This window comes from Hemitrygon akajei, chromosome 3 (genome assembly GCF_048418815.1).
Source record: "Hemitrygon akajei chromosome 3, sHemAka1.3, whole genome shotgun sequence".
NCBI classification, from domain to species: domain Eukaryota; kingdom Metazoa; phylum Chordata; class Chondrichthyes; order Myliobatiformes; family Dasyatidae; genus Hemitrygon; species Hemitrygon akajei.
The window spans coordinates 134,996,784-135,017,297 of record NC_133126.1 but is presented as its reverse complement, the minus strand read 5'-3'; the positions used below and the strand labels follow the sequence as shown (position 1 = coordinate 135,017,297).

The window sequence follows — 20,514 nt, the reverse complement described above, 5'->3', positions numbered from 1 at the left end:
TGTTCTCCTGGGTAAGCTGAATAAAGACATGTCAGAGAGATTTCAGGATCTTCTCTCGATCCAAATTCTGGATTGGGTAATAAATCTATTCCTGAACACTAGTAATGAGGAATTAACGGGCAGGATGGAGGAAGAACTGATCTTGCTGCAAACTGAGTTTGAACTGAAGCCAAAGTTGAAAAAGATACTAAGATTTTGGCTGCAGAAAGAAATCTTAAGCACTCTACTGCACTGTGGAGAAAGCTCAAGATGTTCTTTTATTACCTTTCCAACATCATATTTAGTTGAGTGATGTTTCAGTTCCCAACGTCTTTCAAAGCAACATAACAAACTGCAAATTATTGAAAGTAGGGGTCTGAGACTGTTTCTGAGTGACTTTCAGCCTGATGTTGAGAAGCTGATATCACTGCACCAAGCCCATCCATCCCATTGAAAAGTGAAAAAGCAATGAATCAGTGAATAGTCGGACTACTAATGTAACCTTTGAAACTGTTCACGAAAATTGTTTTCATTATAATTAAATTAATAATTTATTTGTACCTTTAAATAGTATTAAATCATTTTTGCAATTGTTTGTTACTGCTTTGAATTTGCAGTTCCTATTTTCTTCCATTGTGTATTGTAAATCAAAATTCTTTATAGTTTTTACGTAATGGCTGAAAAGGGAGAGGGGGAACGTTGGGGATATGGTCTGAGAGCCAAGGGGGTGGCAACCACTGTGTTAGGCATGTCAACAGTAAGAAAGTGGCATTGTTGGAGCTTCTGAAAAATATTAGCATAGATAAGGTCACTGGACCACTGGGGTATATCCCGGGTTGCTTTGGGAAGTGAGTAAAGATATTGCTGGAGTGTAACGATTGGCTTTGTGGCCTCCCTAGCCACAGGAGTGGAATTGGAAGATTGGAGAATGGCAAATATTGCGGAAGATAATGGGAATAATCGTGGGAATTATCATCCAGAGTGTCTTGCATCAGTGGAGGGCAAACTAATGGAGAGGATTCTTATAGACAGGATTTATGAACATTTGATGTAGCATACTCTTATTAGCATAGCTTTATGAGAGGCAGGTCATGTCTCATGAATCCAATTGAGTTTTCTGAGGTGACAAACAAATTGATGAAGATAGAATTTTATTTATGTATATAGGTCAGCACAGCTTCATGGACTGACTGTTTCAATTTTACGAGTACTGTGGATTCTGATTAACTGGGCTATTAGTTAATTGGAGCAGCTGCTTACTTGGGACACTCTTAAAGTATAAAAACTAATCAAGAAAATAGCTGTGATTCCCTTTGTTTATTTGTGACACTATGCTACTTAATTGGGACAGAAGCTTGCTGCAGTACAGTTTCTTACGTCAGTCACGTGCACTTGTTTGGCTGTTAGACTCTACACAATGCTTAGAGTGAACAATTTTTAAATAGCATCAATTGTGTGTGTTTCTGCTCAAGAAGCAGTGATTTTTATCACTGATAGCTGGCAAATAATAAGCAGTAAGATAATTCAGAACTATTTTGCTCACTGTGGTTTTAAGCACTCAGGTTTGGAGATGCCAGAAGGCATTATGAAGTGAACAATTTTTAAATATCATCAGTTGTGTGTGCATCTGTTGTGTTATCTATTTGGACTGATGGAGACTGATGTTTAAAAAAAAGCAGTGACTTTTGATGATTTTATTATATATTTTTACTTTATGCATGAAGGTAATGAAGGTGTCCATTATCTGTACTTAGTGTCTGCGCTGATCTTGTTCATTTAGTCAATCAAAAGAACGTGGCAGCTATGGATTCTTCTGTCAATAACAATTAGAAACGAATATACAGCTGTATAGTGCTGTAGTTCTATTGGTAGTGTTCACATTTGTTCTGTATTTCATTTAAATACATCATTAGTTACTTAGTTAACCAGTAGTTTCTCTTTGTTATGCCTTTTAACTATTTCCATGAAAGTTCAGCCAAATGGGACAGCTGATTATTTGGGCCATAGTATAGTTTTGGGATTATAGAATCAAGGAGCACAGAAACAGGCCTTTTGACCCACTGAGCTTGCACCAGTTGATCAATCACCCAAACATCCAACTGGTTCACTAACAAGAGAAAATACGCAGATGCTGGAAACCCAAGCACACACCTGTTTTATTCTCTTCGTGTTCCTAACAATTCCCCCACATTCTACACGCCTATTGACACTAGGGGCAAGTTACAGTGGCAAATAAAACCTACAAACCCGCACTTCTTTGGGATCTGGGAGTAAATTGAAGCATTCCAGAGTAACCCGTTTGGTCTGTAGAAGAATGTGCAAACTTTACTCTGATAGTGCCGGAGGTCAGGATTGAACCAAGGATGGCAGAGCAGTGAAGCAGCAGCTCTTCTAGCTGGGCTGTGTAGAATCTGATCTCACATTTGATTTTGTTTAAATAAGAAATCTGTCCAAAAGATATCTTAGAAAATTTAAGTCCAAAAATATATTGGCAAAAATTCACTTCTGAATGTTCAATTAGTCCATTTCTGCTTTCATCCTTAATTTGTTTCATTGCATTTCTTTAATGTCTCATCCGAAAAAAATAAATTTGTTATTTTCTTTGTGATAGGTGGATCAAGGGTTCTCATTTAATACTGAACATCTTTATTTTCCATGTAAACAGGAGAATTCTCTTGCCTCCTTCTTTGAACCCCAAATATTAGACGCTTATAATAAGTGCTATTGTAATAAATGTGAAGCAAGGACAATCACAAGCAAGGCAAGTACTAATCTTTTGAAGTCAAATTTAAAAGCTTTAACAATTTTAGTGTCAAATAGTAAAACTTAATTTTATTGAAGTGCTGAGTAATTCTCAGCTGAATTTAGTATTTTTCATTAAATAGAAAATGAAAATTCTTAACAAGTAAATTAATTACTGTTAATATTAACAATATCTTCATTTATTTACAGAGCTACAGTAAGGTTTCTTATCCACAAATACTGTGTTTACAACTGAAACGATTCAAAGTTTCCGCAGGGAGAACAGTGAAAATTTATGATTTTATGGAATTTCCTGAGACCTTGGATATGAAAAATTTTATGGAGGAGTCTCATAGCCAAACGGTGTGTTTAATGCAAATTGTATACCATCTTTTTGGTACTCTGCCTCTCTGAATGTTTCCCTTTCCATTTCCACCAATTCAACCACTGTCAACACATTCAAACAATTTGTTTCTTGTGCTGATCCTTCTGGTTTTTCAAAGAACCTAACTTTAATCCTTTCTTAGCAATATTATTTACCCATTTGTAATGCCGGGCAAATACATAGGGTGAACCATAGTATTCATGTGACCTGTACACTTGGATTTCAATTCATCCCACATCTGAGTTTAAAGTTTCTAATTTATTTTATTTAAGATCACTTGCAGACACCACTGTACTATCTTCTACCTCAGCCCTTCCTGTTTCCTCGGTCACATCCAAATAGAAATAACCATCTTTTTTGCTGACCTCCTGTTCTCCCCCATTGGTCCAACACCATCATGTGCCATTAAGACCTACTAACCCATCACCTAGTCCTTGCTAATCCCTCACAATGTCCAAATCTTCCACCTCCTGTATGCTCCCAGTGCTGTTTTACTTAAAAGTCAATAGATTCATCATACCAAAAGAATTCTCGTTTTGTTTCCCCAAAACCTATTTCTCCAAATTTGACTTTTGACTGCTCTTCCTACTTATTCTTTCTCCATTATATCGTGTTTGTATGGTAACTTGTGCATTGTCTTTTCTTGTCAATGCTTCTGTTACAAATAAGCTGCTGCTAATGGACTGCTTTTCCCTTTTGTAGAGCAAGCTTCAGTACCATCTCTTGTCTGTGATTGTACATACAGGCAGTGCGTTATTTGGTCATTATTATGCTTATATAAGGAGATTCCCAGAAATGGACTGGTATTGCTTCATGGATGAAGTTGTCAGTAAGGTAAGTATCAGTTGTCTCAATGATATATAAGAGAAATTATTTATTGGATTATTCAGTACATGTATCAGTGTTTCATGTTTAAATATTTAAGGCAGAGGTTGATCATTTCCTGATCGGTCAGGGCATCAAAGGATATGGTGAGAAGGCAGGTGTATGAGGTTGAGTGGGATCCGGGATCAGCCATGATGGAATGGTGGAGCAGACTTGATGGGCTGAATGACCTAATTCTGTTCCAATGTCTTATGGTCTAAATGTAGTTATTTATGCAAGATTGTTTAATTCAGGACTCCAACGATGCCATTCCAGTTAAAGTCAAACTACATGTGGAATATTGCATCTATGGGTTTTTCTTATCGTTACCATAAAAATGTTTAAGAAAAATATAATTTCTAATCCACCAAAGAAGCAAAATGTTTGTAATTCCATAGTTGTTTGATATATCTATGGTGTATTTCCCAATCACATGAGGGTCGTTAAGAGTCGTTAAGGTAACGCCACTAGTCTTACCTTTGCATGAATGCAGGAGTAAACTGCTGTGGAGATGCTGGGGCAGAGACGTTAGGACTGCATGTTAGGGGGTGGGGTATGACACCACCTATCAGCTACTTACAATGGTCCTCTCATCACCTCTACAACTCTTAAAGGCCTTCATGTGACTGCTATACCTTTAAACAACTCAGAGTTTATAATCTGGAAAACTACCCACCATGTTTCTGTGTTTCTTTCAATTTCCACCAATACTAACTTTATGCATTGTGAATTTTGCCATCTATGGAAAAGAATAAACAATCAACATTTCAGGCCGAAACCTTCATCTTGGCCTGAAACATTGACTGTTTACTCTTTTCCATAGATGTTTCCTGGCCTGCTAAGTCGCTCCAGCATCTGATGCATGTTGCTTGGATTTCCAGCATTGAAGATTTTCTCTTAATACCTTTAGTAAACCTATTCCCTATTTTAATAAATCCAGCTTCTTAAAAAAAAAATCAGTGTGGCGTCATTAAATTCCTTCAATAAGAATATATCTGTGAAGGTTCACAGTCATCTGGGTCATCGTTGATCAAGCAGTAGTAAATCAAGGCTGCTAGACGTGCTGTTCTGCCTAGAAGACGTTTTGCCTCTCATCCAAGAGGCTTCAGTTCTGATCCATGGTGGCTAGTTTTCCAGCTTATAAACTCTGTGAGTTGTTTAGCAATCACATGAAGGCCTTTAAGAGTTGTAGAGGTGATGAGAGGGCCATTGTAAGTAGCTGATAGGTGGTGTCATACCCCACCCCCTAACATGCAGTCCTAACGTCTCTGCCCCAGCATCTCCACAGCAGTTCACTCCTGCATTCATGCAAAGGTAGGACTAGTGGCGTTACCTTAACGACTCTTAACAACCCTCATGTGATTGGGAAACCTTTAAACAACTCAGAGTTTATAAACCAGAAAACTACCCACCATGGATTAGAACTGAAGAAGCCTCTTGGATGAGTGGCAAAACGTTTTCTAGCCTGTCCAGTTGCCTTGATTTACAACTGCTTGATATTCATTTTAATACTTAATCACAAATGATACACAATTAGGGAAAGAGTTTTTGGGGTACTGCAAGTCTGTGTCTTTAATGAGGCTTTGCTGCATGCTTCGTGTGTTTGGTGGAGGGAGCTGATTTATTTTGCTGGTGGGGGGTGGGTTGTTGCCTTGCTGCTACTTATGCATGGGGGGAGCTGGGTGGGGGCTTTGGGGTTCTAACATTTAACTGATATTCTTCGGGGTGCTCCTCTTTTCGTGGATGTTTGTGAAGAAAAAGAATTTCAGGATGTATATTGTATACATTTCTCTGACATTAAATGTACCTTTGAAACTGCAGTCCTTTAATTGCTCATGAAATTGAGAAGTAAACTTAATGGAATCTGAGTCTGACACTTGCCATTTATGTGAAATGTGTTCCATCAGTTAGCTAGTATCGTTATACCTGGATTATCACATCGTGTGCACTAATTTGTATTATTAATTATCTCTGATAGGTCACATGGGAAGATGTAAAAAGTACATTTGGATCGGCACAGACTCATTCAGAATTTTCAAGTGGATTTGAAAGGTATGTTATTGCAATGTATCCCATGTACTTTGCATAATTTAGATATCAGTGCCTAATTTAATTCTAATTTAATTTTAATGATCATATCAAAGGATTGATACTGAAAGGCCTGGATAGAGTGAATGTAGAGAGAATGTTTCCATCAATAAGAGAGTCCAGGATCCAAGGGCACAGCATCAGTATAAAAGAATGTCCCTTTAAAATTGAGATGAAGAGGAATTCCTTCAGCCAGAAGGTGATGAATCTGTGGAGTTCATTGCTACAGTGCTGTGGGGGCCAAGTCAGTGGATGTATTTAAAGCAGAGATTAATAAGTTCTTAACTAGTAAATGGGTCAAAAGTTATGGGAAGAAGGCAGGAGAATGGGATTTTAAAAACGAAATCAGCCATGATTAAATGGCAGAGTAGAGCAAAATGGTTTCTTTCTGTTACAAATTTTACGGTTTTATCATTGTTTTAACATTTTTTTTCCAGAGAAAAGCTTTAGAAGGTGTATTGTATTTAAAACTAAATTAATATACTGTGGCTGTTGGAAATATTCAGCAGGCCAGGCAGTCATGATAAACTAAACTTTTTTGATGCAGCTGTACTCCTGCTGGCCAACTTTTATTTCTTTACCCGGTCACATTTCCATCTTCTTTCACCTCTTTTGTCATTTTATCTCTAATACAAAGCTTTTGTATTATCTTTGCCTTCACCCCCCCCCCCCCCCTCACTATTTCTCCTGCATCTGAAAAATTGTTTCATTTCTAATATTGGCTCAATTATTTACTCTAAAATATGTTGTCTGAATTTCTGAATATTTGCATCACTTTTTGTTTATACTGAACATATTAATGTAAAACTTCACATTTTAACATAATCACAAGATCACACAAGACAAAGGAGCAGAAGTAGGCCATTTGGCCCATCGAGTCTGCTCTGCCACTCCACCATGAGCTAAGCTATCCTCCCATCTGGTTCCAATTTCCGGCTTTTTCCCCATATCCCTTGATACCCTGACTAATAAGATACCTATCAATCTCCTCCTTAAACACCCTCAAAGATTGGGCCTCCACAGCTGCATGTGGCAATGAATTCCATAAATCCACGACCCTCTGGCTAAAAGAAATTCTCCTCATCTCTGTTTTAAGTGGGTACCCTCTAGTTCTAAGACTGTGGCCTCTTGTCCTGGACTCACCCACCAAGGTAAACAACCTTTCCACATCTACTCTGTCCAACCCTTTCAACATTCGAAATGTTTCTATTAAATCCCCTCTCATTCTTCTATACTCTAATGAATACAGTCCAAGAGCCAACAGACGCTCCTCATATGTTAGTCCCTTCATTCCAGGAATCATCCTCGTGAATCTTCTCTGAACTCTCTCCAACATCAGTACATCCCTTCTAAGATAGGGGGCCCAAAGCTGCACACAGTATTCCAAATGAGGTCTCACCAGTGCCCCATAGAGCCAACACCTCCTTACTCTTGTACACTATAACTCTTGCAATGAATGCCAACATAGCATTCGCTTTCCTTACTGCCGATCCAACCTGGTGGTTAACCTTTAGGGTATCCTGCACGAGGACCCCCAAGACCCTTTGCACTTCCGATTTTTAAATTTTCTCCCTAAATAATAATCTGCCCGATTATTTCTCCTTCCAAAATGTACAACTGTACATTTCTCAACATGGTATCTAATTTCTTTGCCCACTCTCCTAAACTGACCAAGTCTGTCTGTAACCTTTCTGTTTCTTCAAAACTTCCTGCTCCTCCACCTATCTTGGTGTCATCCGCAAACTTAGCCACAAAACCATTTAAGCCATAATCTAAATCATCAATATACAGTGTAAAAAGAAGTGGCCCCAACACCGACCCTTGCGGAACACCACTAGTAACCAGCAACCAACCAGAATAGGATCCCTTTATTCCCACCCTTTGCTTTCTGCCTATCAGCCAATGCTCCACCCATTCCAATATCTTGCCTGTAATTCCATGGGCTCTCATCTTATTAAGCAGCCTCTTATGTGGCACCTTATCAAAGGCCTTTTGAAAATCCGAATACACAACATCCACAGCCTCTCCCTTGTCAGTCTTATTTGAGATGACCTCAAAAAGTTCCAATAGGTTGATGAGGCAGGATCTTCCCTTCATGAAACCATGCTGGCTTGGGCCTATCTTGTCATGCACCTGGAGGTATTTCATAACCTCGTCTTTAAGGATCGACTCCAATAATTTTCCAACTACCGATGTCAGACTAATAGGTCTGTAATTTTCTTTTTGCTGCCTCCCTCCTTTCTTAAACAGCGGAACTACATTTGCAACCTTCCAGTCCTCTGGAACCATGCCAGAGTCTGTTGATTCTTGGAAGATCATTTCCAATGCCCCCACAATCTCCAAAGCCACCTCCTTCAGAATCAGTGGGTGCACCTGATCCGGTCCGGGAGACTTATCTGTCTTTAGACCGTTTAGCTTCCCAAGCACTTTCTCTCTAGTAATCTTGACTGTACCTAATTCTATTCCCTGAGACCTCTGGCTATCAGGTACGTTGCTAATGCCTTCCACTGTGAAGACTGATGCAAAATACTCATTTAGTTCCTCTGCCATCTCTTTGTTACCCATTATAATTTCTCCAGTCAATCGGTACTATATCTACCCCTGTCACTGTTTTGCTCTTAATATATTTTTTAAACACTCTTAGTATCCTTTTTTATGTTAATTGCCAACTTCCTTTCATAATTCATCTTTTCTTTCCTAATGACTTTCTTAGTTTCCTTCTGTAAATTTTTAGAAGTCGTCCAGTCCTCAGTTTTCCCACTAATTTTTGCTTCCTTGTACACTGTCTTTTTTGCTTTTATTTTAGCCTTAACCTGTCTCGTTAGCTACATTTGTGCCATTTTTCCATTCATGATTTTCTTTTTTTTTGGAATATATTTTTCCTGCACTCTCCTTATTTCTTGTAGGAATTTCATCCTATTCTGCTCTACTGTCCCTCCATCTAGCTTACTTTTCTAATCAAGTTGGGCCAGTTCCTCCCTCATATCACTGTAATTTCCTTTGTTCCACTGAAATATTGATACACCTGATACCAGCTTCTCCTTTTCAAATTTGAAACTGAACTTGATCATATTATGATCACTACTTCCAAGGGGTCCCATTACCTCTAGCTCCCTAATCGCCTCAAGTTCATTACACAGCACCCAATCCAAAACAGCCGATTCCCACGGGGCTTATGGACAAGCTGCTCCAGAAACCATCCCGTAGGCATTCTACAAACTCCCTCTCCTGAGATCCAGTACCTTCCTGACTTTCCCAATCCACTTTCATATTAAAATCTCCCATAATTATCTTGACATTATCTTTCTGACATGCTTTTTCTATTTCCAGCTGTAACTTGTAGTCCACATCCCGGCTGCTGTTTGGAGGCCTGTATGTAACTACTATTAGTGTCTTTTTACCCTTGCCATTTCTTAACTTGACTGATAAGGATTCTACCTCTTCTGATCCTATGTCCCTTCTTTCTAGTGATTTGATATCATTGCTTACCATCAGGGCCACGCCACCCCCTTTACCTACCCTCCTATCTTTCCTATACACTGTGTATCCTTGGACATTCAGCTCCCAATCAGATCCATCATTTAGCCATGACTCAGTGATGGCCACTAAGTCATATCTTTTAACCTGTAGCTGTACAACAAGGTCATCCACTTTATTTCTAATGCTGCGGGCATTTAGGTATAGTACATTTAGATCAGTATCTGTTACCAATTTTACTATATTTCTATCGCACAGCAAATTACCCTGTCTATTCACCTGCCTGTCCTTCTTCCCATCTTTGCTGCATGGTATCTTTGACATTTCATTTTTCCTCTTCCTTGACCCTAACACCCTGTTTTCCTTCACCCTGCCAACTTAGTTTAAACCCTCCCTAACAGTTATATTAAACAATCCCACCAGGATATTAATACACTTTGAGTTCAGGTGTAACCCATCATTTTTGTATAAGTCAAACCTTCCCCCAAAATCTCCCAGTGATCTCCCCCAATGATCCAAGAACTTGAAGCCCTGCCCACTGCACCAGTTACTTAGCCACATGTTCATCTGCTGAATTCTGCTATTCTTACCTTCATTAGCGCATGGCTCAGGCAGAAATCCTGAGATTATTACTCTGGAGGTCCAGCTTTTGAATTTTCTTCCTAGTTCCCAGTAATCTTCCATCAGGACCTCCTCTCTCTTTTTGCTGTCTATGTCATTGGTACCAACATGTACCAAGACTTCTGGCTGCTCGCCCTCTCTCCTCAGAATACTCTGGACCTGATCCAAGATATCCCGTACCCTAGCACCAGGGAGGCAACACACCATTCGGGTATCCTTGTCTGGCTCGCAGAATCTTTTGTCTGTTCCCCTCACTATGGAATCCCCTATAACTACTGCACTTCTCCTTGCTCTCTTGATCACGGCACTGGGCAGAGTGCCAGAGTCCCGTTCACTGTGGTCTTCCTCTGTCAGGTCAACGTCTCCAACAGTGTCTAAAACGATATATCGATTTCTGGGGGGGGACTGTCACAGAGGTGCTGTCTACTATCTCTCTATAGATATTATCAGTCACCTCCTCACTTTCCCTAATTAGCTGAAGATCATCAAGTTGCAGCTCCAGATCCCGAACACGGTCCTTAAGGAGCCTCATCTCAATGCACCTGGTGCAGATGTAATCCTTGAGGAGGCTGGGAGTCTCCCAGGGGCCCCACATCTGGCACTCCAAGCACAACACTAATCCTAGATGCATACCTCTAATGCTACTGTTATTACTCAATAAATAAACTTACCCCTTTACTATAAGACTCAACGGTTGCAGAAAGCCTCTTCCCGTTTCCGCCTAAGCCCGTTGAGCCAAAGGCCTATCACTCTGCACCCTCTCACTCCACTGCCCACTGGATATGGCGGTGTTCTTTTTAAACCTTCCGCTCTCTGAGGTCACACGCCTGCGCAGTCGTGCGGCTTTTGTTCCAAGTCGTTAAAAGACAATCTATCTGGGTTTTCTCCTGATAAACAGCGATTTACTCTGCTGTCTGCTTACTGTGAATCGAATAATGGGTATTTTAAGTTTATCCTCTGCCAAAAATATGCACCAAAATAGTACAATATAGAATAAACATTGCTATGTATAGAAGTTGAAAAACGGACATTATTTATCACAGATGCATTGCAGCAGTTCAAGAAGGTGGTTCCCCAAGGAGAATTGATAATATCCATTAAATAAATAGTGGTCTTGACAGCATTGTCTGCATTCCAAGAGTGAATACAAAACTGTTCAGTATAATTGAAATTATTAGTCTTTGCAAACTTGCCTGTTTCACCCTGGAGTGAAAATTATTTTTGAATCTTGAAAGTCCAGAACTAATTTTTGGATTAATTTTGTCAAATACTGTATCTGAAAAGCAAAAAAAAAAATCTGAAATTAAAAACAGCAAATGCTTAAGATACTCAGCAGGTCGGGCAGCACTTAGGGAGATGGAAACAATGTTGATGTCTTGGGTTTATGAGTTTCATTTGGATCAATCAAATACTTGGCTTTCCCAAATTTGAAATGGGCATGCAGGATTTGGTGCCAAGTTTAACATTTAGAATCTAGTCCACAATGGGTTATTGACAAATTTGAAACACATATGTAACAAGGTCTCACTTTTCAATGCGAAACACCATTGCCATCCTCTGTTTCCAAGCAATGGACAAAGTTACAAGCAAGTTCCATGCTACCACCAACAGAATATCCTATCCTAGATTTAGATCAAACATCGCAATCCTGATGCAATGGTTATTAATGCAAGGATGTATGTGTGTTTCCTTGAACTATCTAACTTTATTGTTTTGCATTCTACAAAGGGGTGGAACAGCTTATCTTCTATTTTACCGTGCAATGGAGTGATTACCTTAGGTACGTAAGTCATTCATTGCTTAAGAAAATATACAATATATTTCCTTACTTGAAAAGAGATTCAGGCAATGATCTTGCTTAAATAAAGGATCTTTCCATTGTTATTAACCACTTCAATCTCATTTTAGTGTACATATAGTATAATGTGATTCTTCTGCTTACAATATAAAAAACAAATGAAATTCATGAAAGCAAGGGGCATAGTAGCATCCTTATTGATTCTTGTGGATCCCTAAATATGACCTCTGATAGCGTCCTGGTAGATAGAGAATTTAAATTCCATTAGTCATTTAGATCAGAATTTTTATTTTAAAGCTATTCTCAGTACTGAGGATTGGATTGACATAAAATTTATCAAGTTCATTAGTTTTCTGTCAAAAAAGAAATCTTGCATCTTTACCAAATCTTCCCAGTATTGGACTCCTCATTCACCAAACTGATTGGCCCCTAATAAGCTCTTCTTTTGAGAGCAATTTCGACAAAAAAATGCAGTGAAGTCCCAATCCTGCAAAGAAATAATAAAAATACAATCTAACACATCTGGAGCTAAAGATCAAAGCAGTTGGTTTGATGAGTATCTGACCATAACCACTCTTATGGTTTAGGCTAAAGTTGGTCTTATAAGAGATATGATATATAGGGTATTAGATCATGTGAATTTAGAAATAATGTTTTCATCTTTTAGTTATACAGCAGTTGCTAATGAGAATAAAGCTAATTGTTATACTGTATTTGATTTTTGCACAATTAATTTTTCCATAGCAGACTTCTAAAGATACTTGCGTTAACCTACAGTGTATCTGTTAGAATTTTGATGGGGATCATTGCTGGATTGAGATTTGATCTCTGTTGTAAAGAGGTAGGGAGAATAGTGAGATGAAAAGGAGAAAGGAATGCACAAATAAGGAGTTCTGGTTGACAGCTCCTGTTTTGAGTTAAATACTTCTTCACAGATTTAGTTATTCTTGCAAGTTACTTACAAAAGATATTGCCACTATCTTAAAATAAAGGTAAGGTTTGCAGAATGATAGATCGTCTTGTGGAACTGTTTGATTAGAATGTAATTCAATTCTGGCATCAATATACAAATTATGTTACTGTAAAATGCTGAATATTAAATGTAAAACAACACTGCAAAAAGGCCATGCTCTGAACAAGAACAACCAAATAAGCCAACAATCTACCTATAATGGGACAGTTGAGAAATTAAATTAACCTAAACATCAGCATGCTAAATTTGCTTCCAGTTCAGCATCTTAGACTGCCATTACACCACAAAGACATTGACTCTTATCCACTGTCATCTGGACCAATCTGGACATTGGAAGATTGAGAGGAAGGGATTTCAATCAGGCCCACTGCCCGATTAGAAAAGACAGCAATGAGTGGGTTGCGGTCGATTAATAAACATTAACCTGCGACCAATCCACGTTTGTGATTCTTTAACAAGAGCAAATTAAAGATAGGCAAAGGCAAGTGCAAAGGCTGTCGTCTGAGTGGACACTATCAAAGTGATGATCTTGAGGCTTTAGCTCGACTTCAGCAAAGAGAGGCTTCATTCAGAGAAAGCAAAAAGTAAGAAAAGCTCTAGCTTAAATTTTTCCTTCCCTTTATATCTGTGCAGTTAGAACAGTAGAGACGCTAGGCACGGTAGTGGAATGTTCTTCTTGCAGGATGTGGGAAGGCAGGGAGACCTCCAGGGTCTCTGATGACTACAACTGTGAGAAGTGCATCCAGCTGCAGCTTCTAACAATCTACGTTAAGGAGGTGGGGCTGGAACTGGATGAACTGTGGATCATTCGGCTGGCTGAAGGGGTGACAGATAGGACATATAGAGAGATAGTTAGACCCAAAGTGTAGCACACAAGAGACTGTGTGACAGCCAGGAAGGGGAAAGGGGTTAAGGAGCCAGTGCAGAGTACCCCTGTGGCCATCCCCCTCGACAACAGGTATATCATTTTAAATACTGTTGGGTGGGGGGGGAGGTGTTGACCTAACAGAGAAAAGTCACAGTGGTCAGGTCTCTGGCATTAAATCTGTCTCTGTGACTCAGAAGGGAAGGGGGAAGAAGATGCTCACTGTGGCGATAGGGTTTTATTACTTAGGGGAACAGACAGGAGGCCTGTGGGTGAGCACGAGATTCCTGGATGGTATGTTGCCTCCCAGGTGCCAGGGTCTCAGATATTTTGGATCGAGGCCTCGGCATTGTTAAGTGCGAGGGTGAACAGCTGAGGTTGTGGTCCATGTAGGTACCAATGACACGGGTAGGGCGAGTGACAAGGTTCTGCATAGAAGGTTCAGGGAGTTAGATGCCATGTGCTAGGAAGATTATACAGTTTAAAAATGTGGCTAAGGAGCTGGTGTAGATTTTTGGATCATTGAGCTCCCTTCCAGGGAAGGTGCAACCTGTACCGAAGGGACAGTTTGCACCTGAACTGGAGGGGGCTAATATCTGCGCAGGAAGGATTGTTAATTCTGCACAGTGGTGTTTAAACGAGAGTTGCAGAGGAATAGAACCCGGAGTGTCAGAACAGTTAGTGGAGAGGTTGTGGACAGATGTTGATAAGACCTCAGACAAAGTTGGGAATCAAAAGGTTGAGCATGGTGTGACTGGTGTCCTGAGCAACGTACGTTTCAGTGCAGGAAGTATTGTAGGAAAGGTGGATGATAGTACTAAAGATGAGGTAGCTGGTTTACAAATAGAGGAAATGTCTAGTAAGGAGAGGCTGTTGATAGGGTAAAATTGCAGTCAATAAGATGAGTTGCAACGTAAAAGAGGACAAAATTAAAATGGGTGAATACAGGGCTGAAGGTGTATTTGAATGTGTGTGGTATATAGAATAAGGTAGATGTAGCAAAGTTACAGACTGACATGTATGATGTGATAGGCATCATTTAATCATGGCTGATAGGTGGGAGCTTAATGCACAAGGTCACATATTGGATTGTAAGGACAGGCAGGAAGGCAGAGGTGGTGGCATTGCTCTGATGGTTTAAAAAATGAAATCAAATCTTAAAAAGAAGTGACATAGGTTAGCAGGTGTTGAATCAATGTAGATAGAGCTAAGGAACTGCAAGGATAAAAAGACCCTGATGGGAATTATATACAGATCCCCAAGCAGTAGTAAGGATATGGTCTGCAATACATGTCAAAAGGGCAATGTTACAATAGTCATGGTGGATTTCAATATGCAGGTAGATTGGGAAAATCAGGTTGGTGCTCGGTTCCAAGAGGGAGAATTTCTAGAAAGCCTACGAGAAGATAGCTTTTAGAACAGCTCATGGTTATCCCACTAGGAGATCAGCTTTTCTGCTTTGGGTGTTGTGCCATGAACACTTATTGATTAGAGAGCTTAAAGTAAAAGGACTTGAGGGAAAGTGATTATAATATGATTGAATTCACCCGGAAATGTGAGAAGGAGAAGCTGAAGTCAGCTGTGTCAGTACTCCAGTGAAGTAAAGGGAATTACAGAGACCTGAGAGAGGAGGTGGCCAGAATTAATTGGAAAACAACACTGGCAGGGGTGATGGTAGAGCAACAATAGCTGGTATTTCTGGAACAATTTGGAAGGTACAGGATATATACATCTCAAAGAGAAAGATGACACAACTGTGGCTAACAAAAGAAGTCAAAGCCAACATAAAAGCCAAAGAGAGGGCATATAATGGACAAAAATTAGTGGGAAGTTAGAGGATTTGGAAGCTTTTAAAACCAACAGAAGGCAATTTTAAAAGGTCATTAAGAAGGTAAAGATGGAATATGAAAGTAAGCAAGTCAATAATATTAAAGAAGATACCCAAAGTTTCTTCAAATATATAAAGTATAAGCAAGAAGTGAGAGTGGATATCAGACCACTGGAAAATGATGCTGAAGAAAATGGCGGATGAACTGGCAAACTGAATTTTGCCTCAGAATCACCAGGTTCTAGAACAGTTCCAGAAGACTGGAAAATTGTAAATATCACTTCACTCTTGAAGAAGGGGGAGAGGCAGAAGAAAGGAAACAATAGGCCAGTTAGTCTGAGCTCAGTGGTTGGAAGATGTTGAAGTTGATTATTAAGGATGCGGTCTCTCGGTAACTGGAGGCACATGGTTTCTTCAAGGGAACATCTTGTCTGACAGATCTGTTGGAATTCTTTGACGAAATAACAAGCAGGAAAGATCCTAGCATGGACAAATCAGTGGCTGATTGGCAAGCAATAAAGAGTGGGAATAAATGCAACTTTTTCTGGTTGGCTGCTGGTGACTTGTGGTGTTTCACAGGGGTCATTCTGTGTTAGGACTGATTTTTTTACATTATATGTCAATGATTTGAATGATGGAATTGAGGGGTTTGTTGCAAAGTTTGCAGATGATATAAAGACAGGAGGAGGGGCAGGTAGTTCTGAGGAAGTAGAGAGGCTACAGAAGGACTTGGACTGATTAGGAGAGTGGGCAAAGAAGTAGCTGATGGAATACACTTGTGAAGGGTTTGGTCATGCACTTTGGCAGAAAAAATGAAAGTGTTCTGAATGAAGATAAAATACAAAAAAACTGAGGCACAGGGGGACTTGGGAGTCCTTGTGCAGGATTCTCTAAAGGTTAGTTTTCAGGTTGAGTCTGTGGTGAGGAAGGCAAATGCAATGTTAGCATTCATTTCACTAGAGTATAAAAGCAAGGATGTAATATTGAGATTTTATAAAGCACTGGTAAGGCCTTACTTGAAGTATTGTGAGCAGGTTTGGGCTCCTTATTTTAGAAAGAATGTGCTGAAACTGGAGAGGGGTCAATGGGGGTTTGTGAAAATGATTCCAGTTTTGAGTGTCTTGTCATATGAAGAGTGTTTGATGGTTCTGGGCCTGTATTCACTAGAATTCAGCGGAATGAGGGGTGACCTCATTGAAACCTATCAAATAGTAATAGGTCTTGATAGAGTGGATGTGAAGAGGATGTTTCCTATGGTAGAGTATAAGACCGAAGGACACAACCTCAGAATATAGAGACATCCTTTTAGAACAGAGATGAGGAGGAATTTATTTAGCCAGAGAGTGGTGAATCTCTGAAATTCTTTGCCATGGGCAACTGTGGCCAAGTCTTTTATGTATATTTAATGCAGAGATTGATAGATTCTTGATTGGTCAGGGCATGAAGGGATACAGGGAAAAAGTTGAGAGATGAGGCTGAGAAGAGAATTGGATCAGCCATGATGAAATGGCAGAGCTGGCTCAGTAGGCCAGATGGCCTAATTCTGCTCCTATATCTTATGGTCTTTTAAGAGAAATGTCTGCATTTTATTGATTTTCCTTATTGAAAATTCAAACTTACTAATGTTAATAAACTCTTAACTCTCAGATTGTGCCAAACTGAAATAATACAAAAGCACCGTTAAATCTTCAAATTGTCAAAATAATTTATAACAGCTGCATCTACATTGGTTTTAGATATACATGGCATATTTTAATATATAGTATAAATATTTGTGTCATAACTTCTGAATTTTCCAAGTTTATTCTAAATTTATTTTCCTTTTTTATAATGCAAATCATGCTGATTTGATTGCAGCTACAGCACGGCAGACCTGAAGGAATATAACTGTCAAGAAGATATTGCAGAATCTCGTATCTCATTACTTGTTGACTATCTTTCCTATATTTGTTTAAAGATTTAAATGAAATGCTTCATAAATTTAAATTGGGCATTAGCGGGTTGTCTGCAGTGATCTTCAATGGCTTTGATTTTTAGTAAAATGGCATCCTATGCTCTTAGGCCAGTTAATTTAAATCTATTATAAGTTAAAATTGATCTAAAATAAGTATCTGCAGAGCAGAATTTTCTAATTGGATTCTCCAGGCCTGTTCTGAATTTGTTGGAACCATTAGAAGCTACAGGAAAAAAAGAAATATCTGATTTGACAGACTTCCACCATTCCAATTATTAAATTCTAATTTTGCAAGCATCCTGGTCTGCTGTTGTAGCCAAAATACACAACAGCAGTCTGTGCAGTAAGACTGTCTAGCCTGGGAAAAATTTTAGTCACCACAGCCTGACAAGGTCTACTTCTGTCAACCAGACTATCAGCTCCAGCTGTAAGCTTGTCAACAGTTCCCAGAAACAGACAAGCCTATACTAAAAAGGAGTAAACTCTGATGTTATTGGACACAGTCTGTTTGATTCTAACAGGCTAGAAATCCAATGGTGTTGGCAAAGACCAGGGATCAGTTACCTGTTTTAGGACCAGGGAGAGTACCAGATCAGTCCAACTGCAGTTGTAGATGAAGGTGTGTAGTACCAGTGGGCATGGGTCTGTCACTGTATAAAACTGGAATTACAGTATTGGTTGGAATAGGTGGGCCACCATTTAATATTGGGGAACAATGTTACTGATCAGTTGATCATCGTGTTATGGTTATAAGACTGGTAAGTTTAGATCTTTCGCTGCTGAACAACATAGATCTTACACAGTATAATGGATACGATACAGGAAAATGCAGTATTTTTCCTTAACACTACTCTGAATAGTGGGAAAACACAGATCATACTGTAAAACTTGGTTGCAGTACAGGTAAACACAGGTCTGGCACCGGAGGGCAATGTTACTGCAGCATTCAGGAGATTTTGATTTGAAACTCAAGTGGTCAGAAAGGGTGGTAAAACCTAATTCAGTTCCAGATTTTGGAAAGGATTCATGAAAGCAGCTGGGGAGAGTAACTGGCAATAGGAACAGCTGCAAAGAGAATGAGTGGCAGTGGATGTTGAGGTGGTGGAGAGGAATACTGAAGAGTAGGGCAATCAAATGGAATAAGGAAGGGATGGAGTAAAGGGGGGGCAACTGGGACAGTGATAGAAAGGTAGCGAGGACTGAAGCAGGAGGAGGATCGGTAGGTGGCACAAGCACGTGCACATGTGCCACGCTAATTCTGGGAGCAGAACTTGATTTCCAATCACTCCCAGCTGGAGACGCGACTGACCCTGCTGCAGCTCAGTGTGAATTCTCATCACACAACATCTTCAGATCTTTTTATCCGAAGCCTCTCTCATTAATTACCGGCTCAGACAAAGAAAAAGGCATTACACGTGTGGGCAGTGATACAGTACTTGTTTATTATATTCTACCACAATAATATTCATATGTCAGCACATGATTAATGAACAGACTTTTGGGTGATGACTGTTGTTTGGATTTCATGTTGAGCTTGAACCTCAATACTAAAAGCAAAATTTTTGTTTTAGTTATATTTGAGAAAGATTGAAAAACTATATTAAAGGACTGAATTGATTTTGTATTTTTATATACTAATTACAAGAGACTTCATATCAGAATATGTAAAATAAATAACTTCTAAAATAATAATGACTGAGTTTATTAGTCTTCAGTAAATCAGTTGTTACATTTTGTACTTGCATTTGGAGAAATTTTAATCAATTTAACAATTGATAAGTTACTTCTGTTTTTGTCGTGATGGACTTGAATACTGATTTTCAATCTCTGTAGAAAGTAGAATATTTTCTCTGAGAGTAAACTTTAAATTGGATTATTTCTTACAAACATTCTTTCTAAAAATGAAGTATTTATTCTTAATTGTCATATCACCTTAGCCTATGATTAATTTGTACAAAGCTTATGGCTTAGCTTGAACACTGGGTTGACATGGAAACCTGACCAATTGCACCTTGTTTATGCCAAACAGTCTTGGAGGGTTGTGGGAGAGAGAGACTGGGTTAAGGAAAATGTCAACATTGCTTACGGCTTTCACAATATAGTACTATTGTTTAACTGAAATTGCTGTTAAACTCATGGCACCCCAGGCAATAATCCTGTAGATTTCTATTTTTTAATTCAATATTATATGAGAATACACAGTCAACATACAGAATGCCTTGTTTTACTGGTGGAATGCAAATTCTTATGGGAGTGATATTGGCTGTATATATTTCATTTGTAAACAGAAATTGAAAATAATACAATTCATTTCAATAATTTGATAACATTGGATGATGTCAATATTCTACATGATAAACTTTCCTTTGCTGATAATGATTCTAATGCAAACAAGTCTGTAGATTTTTGTGGAAAAATCCAACATTTGCAGAAAAAATATTGGCGAACTCTGGACATTTTTTACAATGGCACACTATTTTAATGTTAAAGTTAAGCTTAATTAAGTGTAGCTAAGCATAGCATGGCTGGAATATTGATTAATTGACAGAAAACAGATGCTTCAGATAAATGGTTTATTTTCTGGTTAGAAATCGGTCATCATTGGGATGATTTGTGATCACTTCTGTGTTTCAGTCGTTTACAATTTATATACCTGTATTCTCTGAAAGGATTCCAATGCAACCAATCCAACTTTGCTGTCAGTACAAAATTAGAAAGGAGAGTAAAAAATAGTTGTGGGACTATTAAATAATGTTCTTAATATCTTTTCTTCCTAATACTCACACAGTTACATAAATATTAGTGTTAAGAATATTTTACAAGGCTGATCTTGTAAAAGAAGATGGAGAGAATAAGTGGGGTCCATGATGGAGGAAGACTACTGTCTGAAGAATTGGGCACCCAAGTAAAAGTACCAGAAGAACAACTCAAATTATACTG

The 20,514-nt window shown here is 38.9% G+C and overlaps 1 protein-coding gene across 1 annotated transcript in view; it reads left to right on the top strand.

The window, feature by feature from the left end:
- LOC140725422 (ubl carboxyl-terminal hydrolase 18-like) overlaps nt 1-20,041 on the top strand; it is a 48,788-nt gene extending 28,747 nt beyond the window's left edge. The window contains exons 8-13 of the mRNA XM_073040862.1: nt 2,645-2,740; nt 2,932-3,084; nt 3,809-3,940; nt 5,949-6,022; nt 11,885-11,936; nt 17,478-20,041. Of these exons, the coding sequence (XP_072896963.1) occupies nt 2,645-2,740; nt 2,932-3,084; nt 3,809-3,940; nt 5,949-6,022; nt 11,885-11,927 (498 nt within the window). The 3' untranslated portion in view covers nt 11,928-11,936; nt 17,478-20,041. The remainder of the gene's footprint in view (nt 1-2,644; nt 2,741-2,931; nt 3,085-3,808; nt 3,941-5,948; nt 6,023-11,884; nt 11,937-17,477) is intronic.
- The last annotated feature ends 473 nt before the right edge of the window (nt 20,042-20,514 follow it).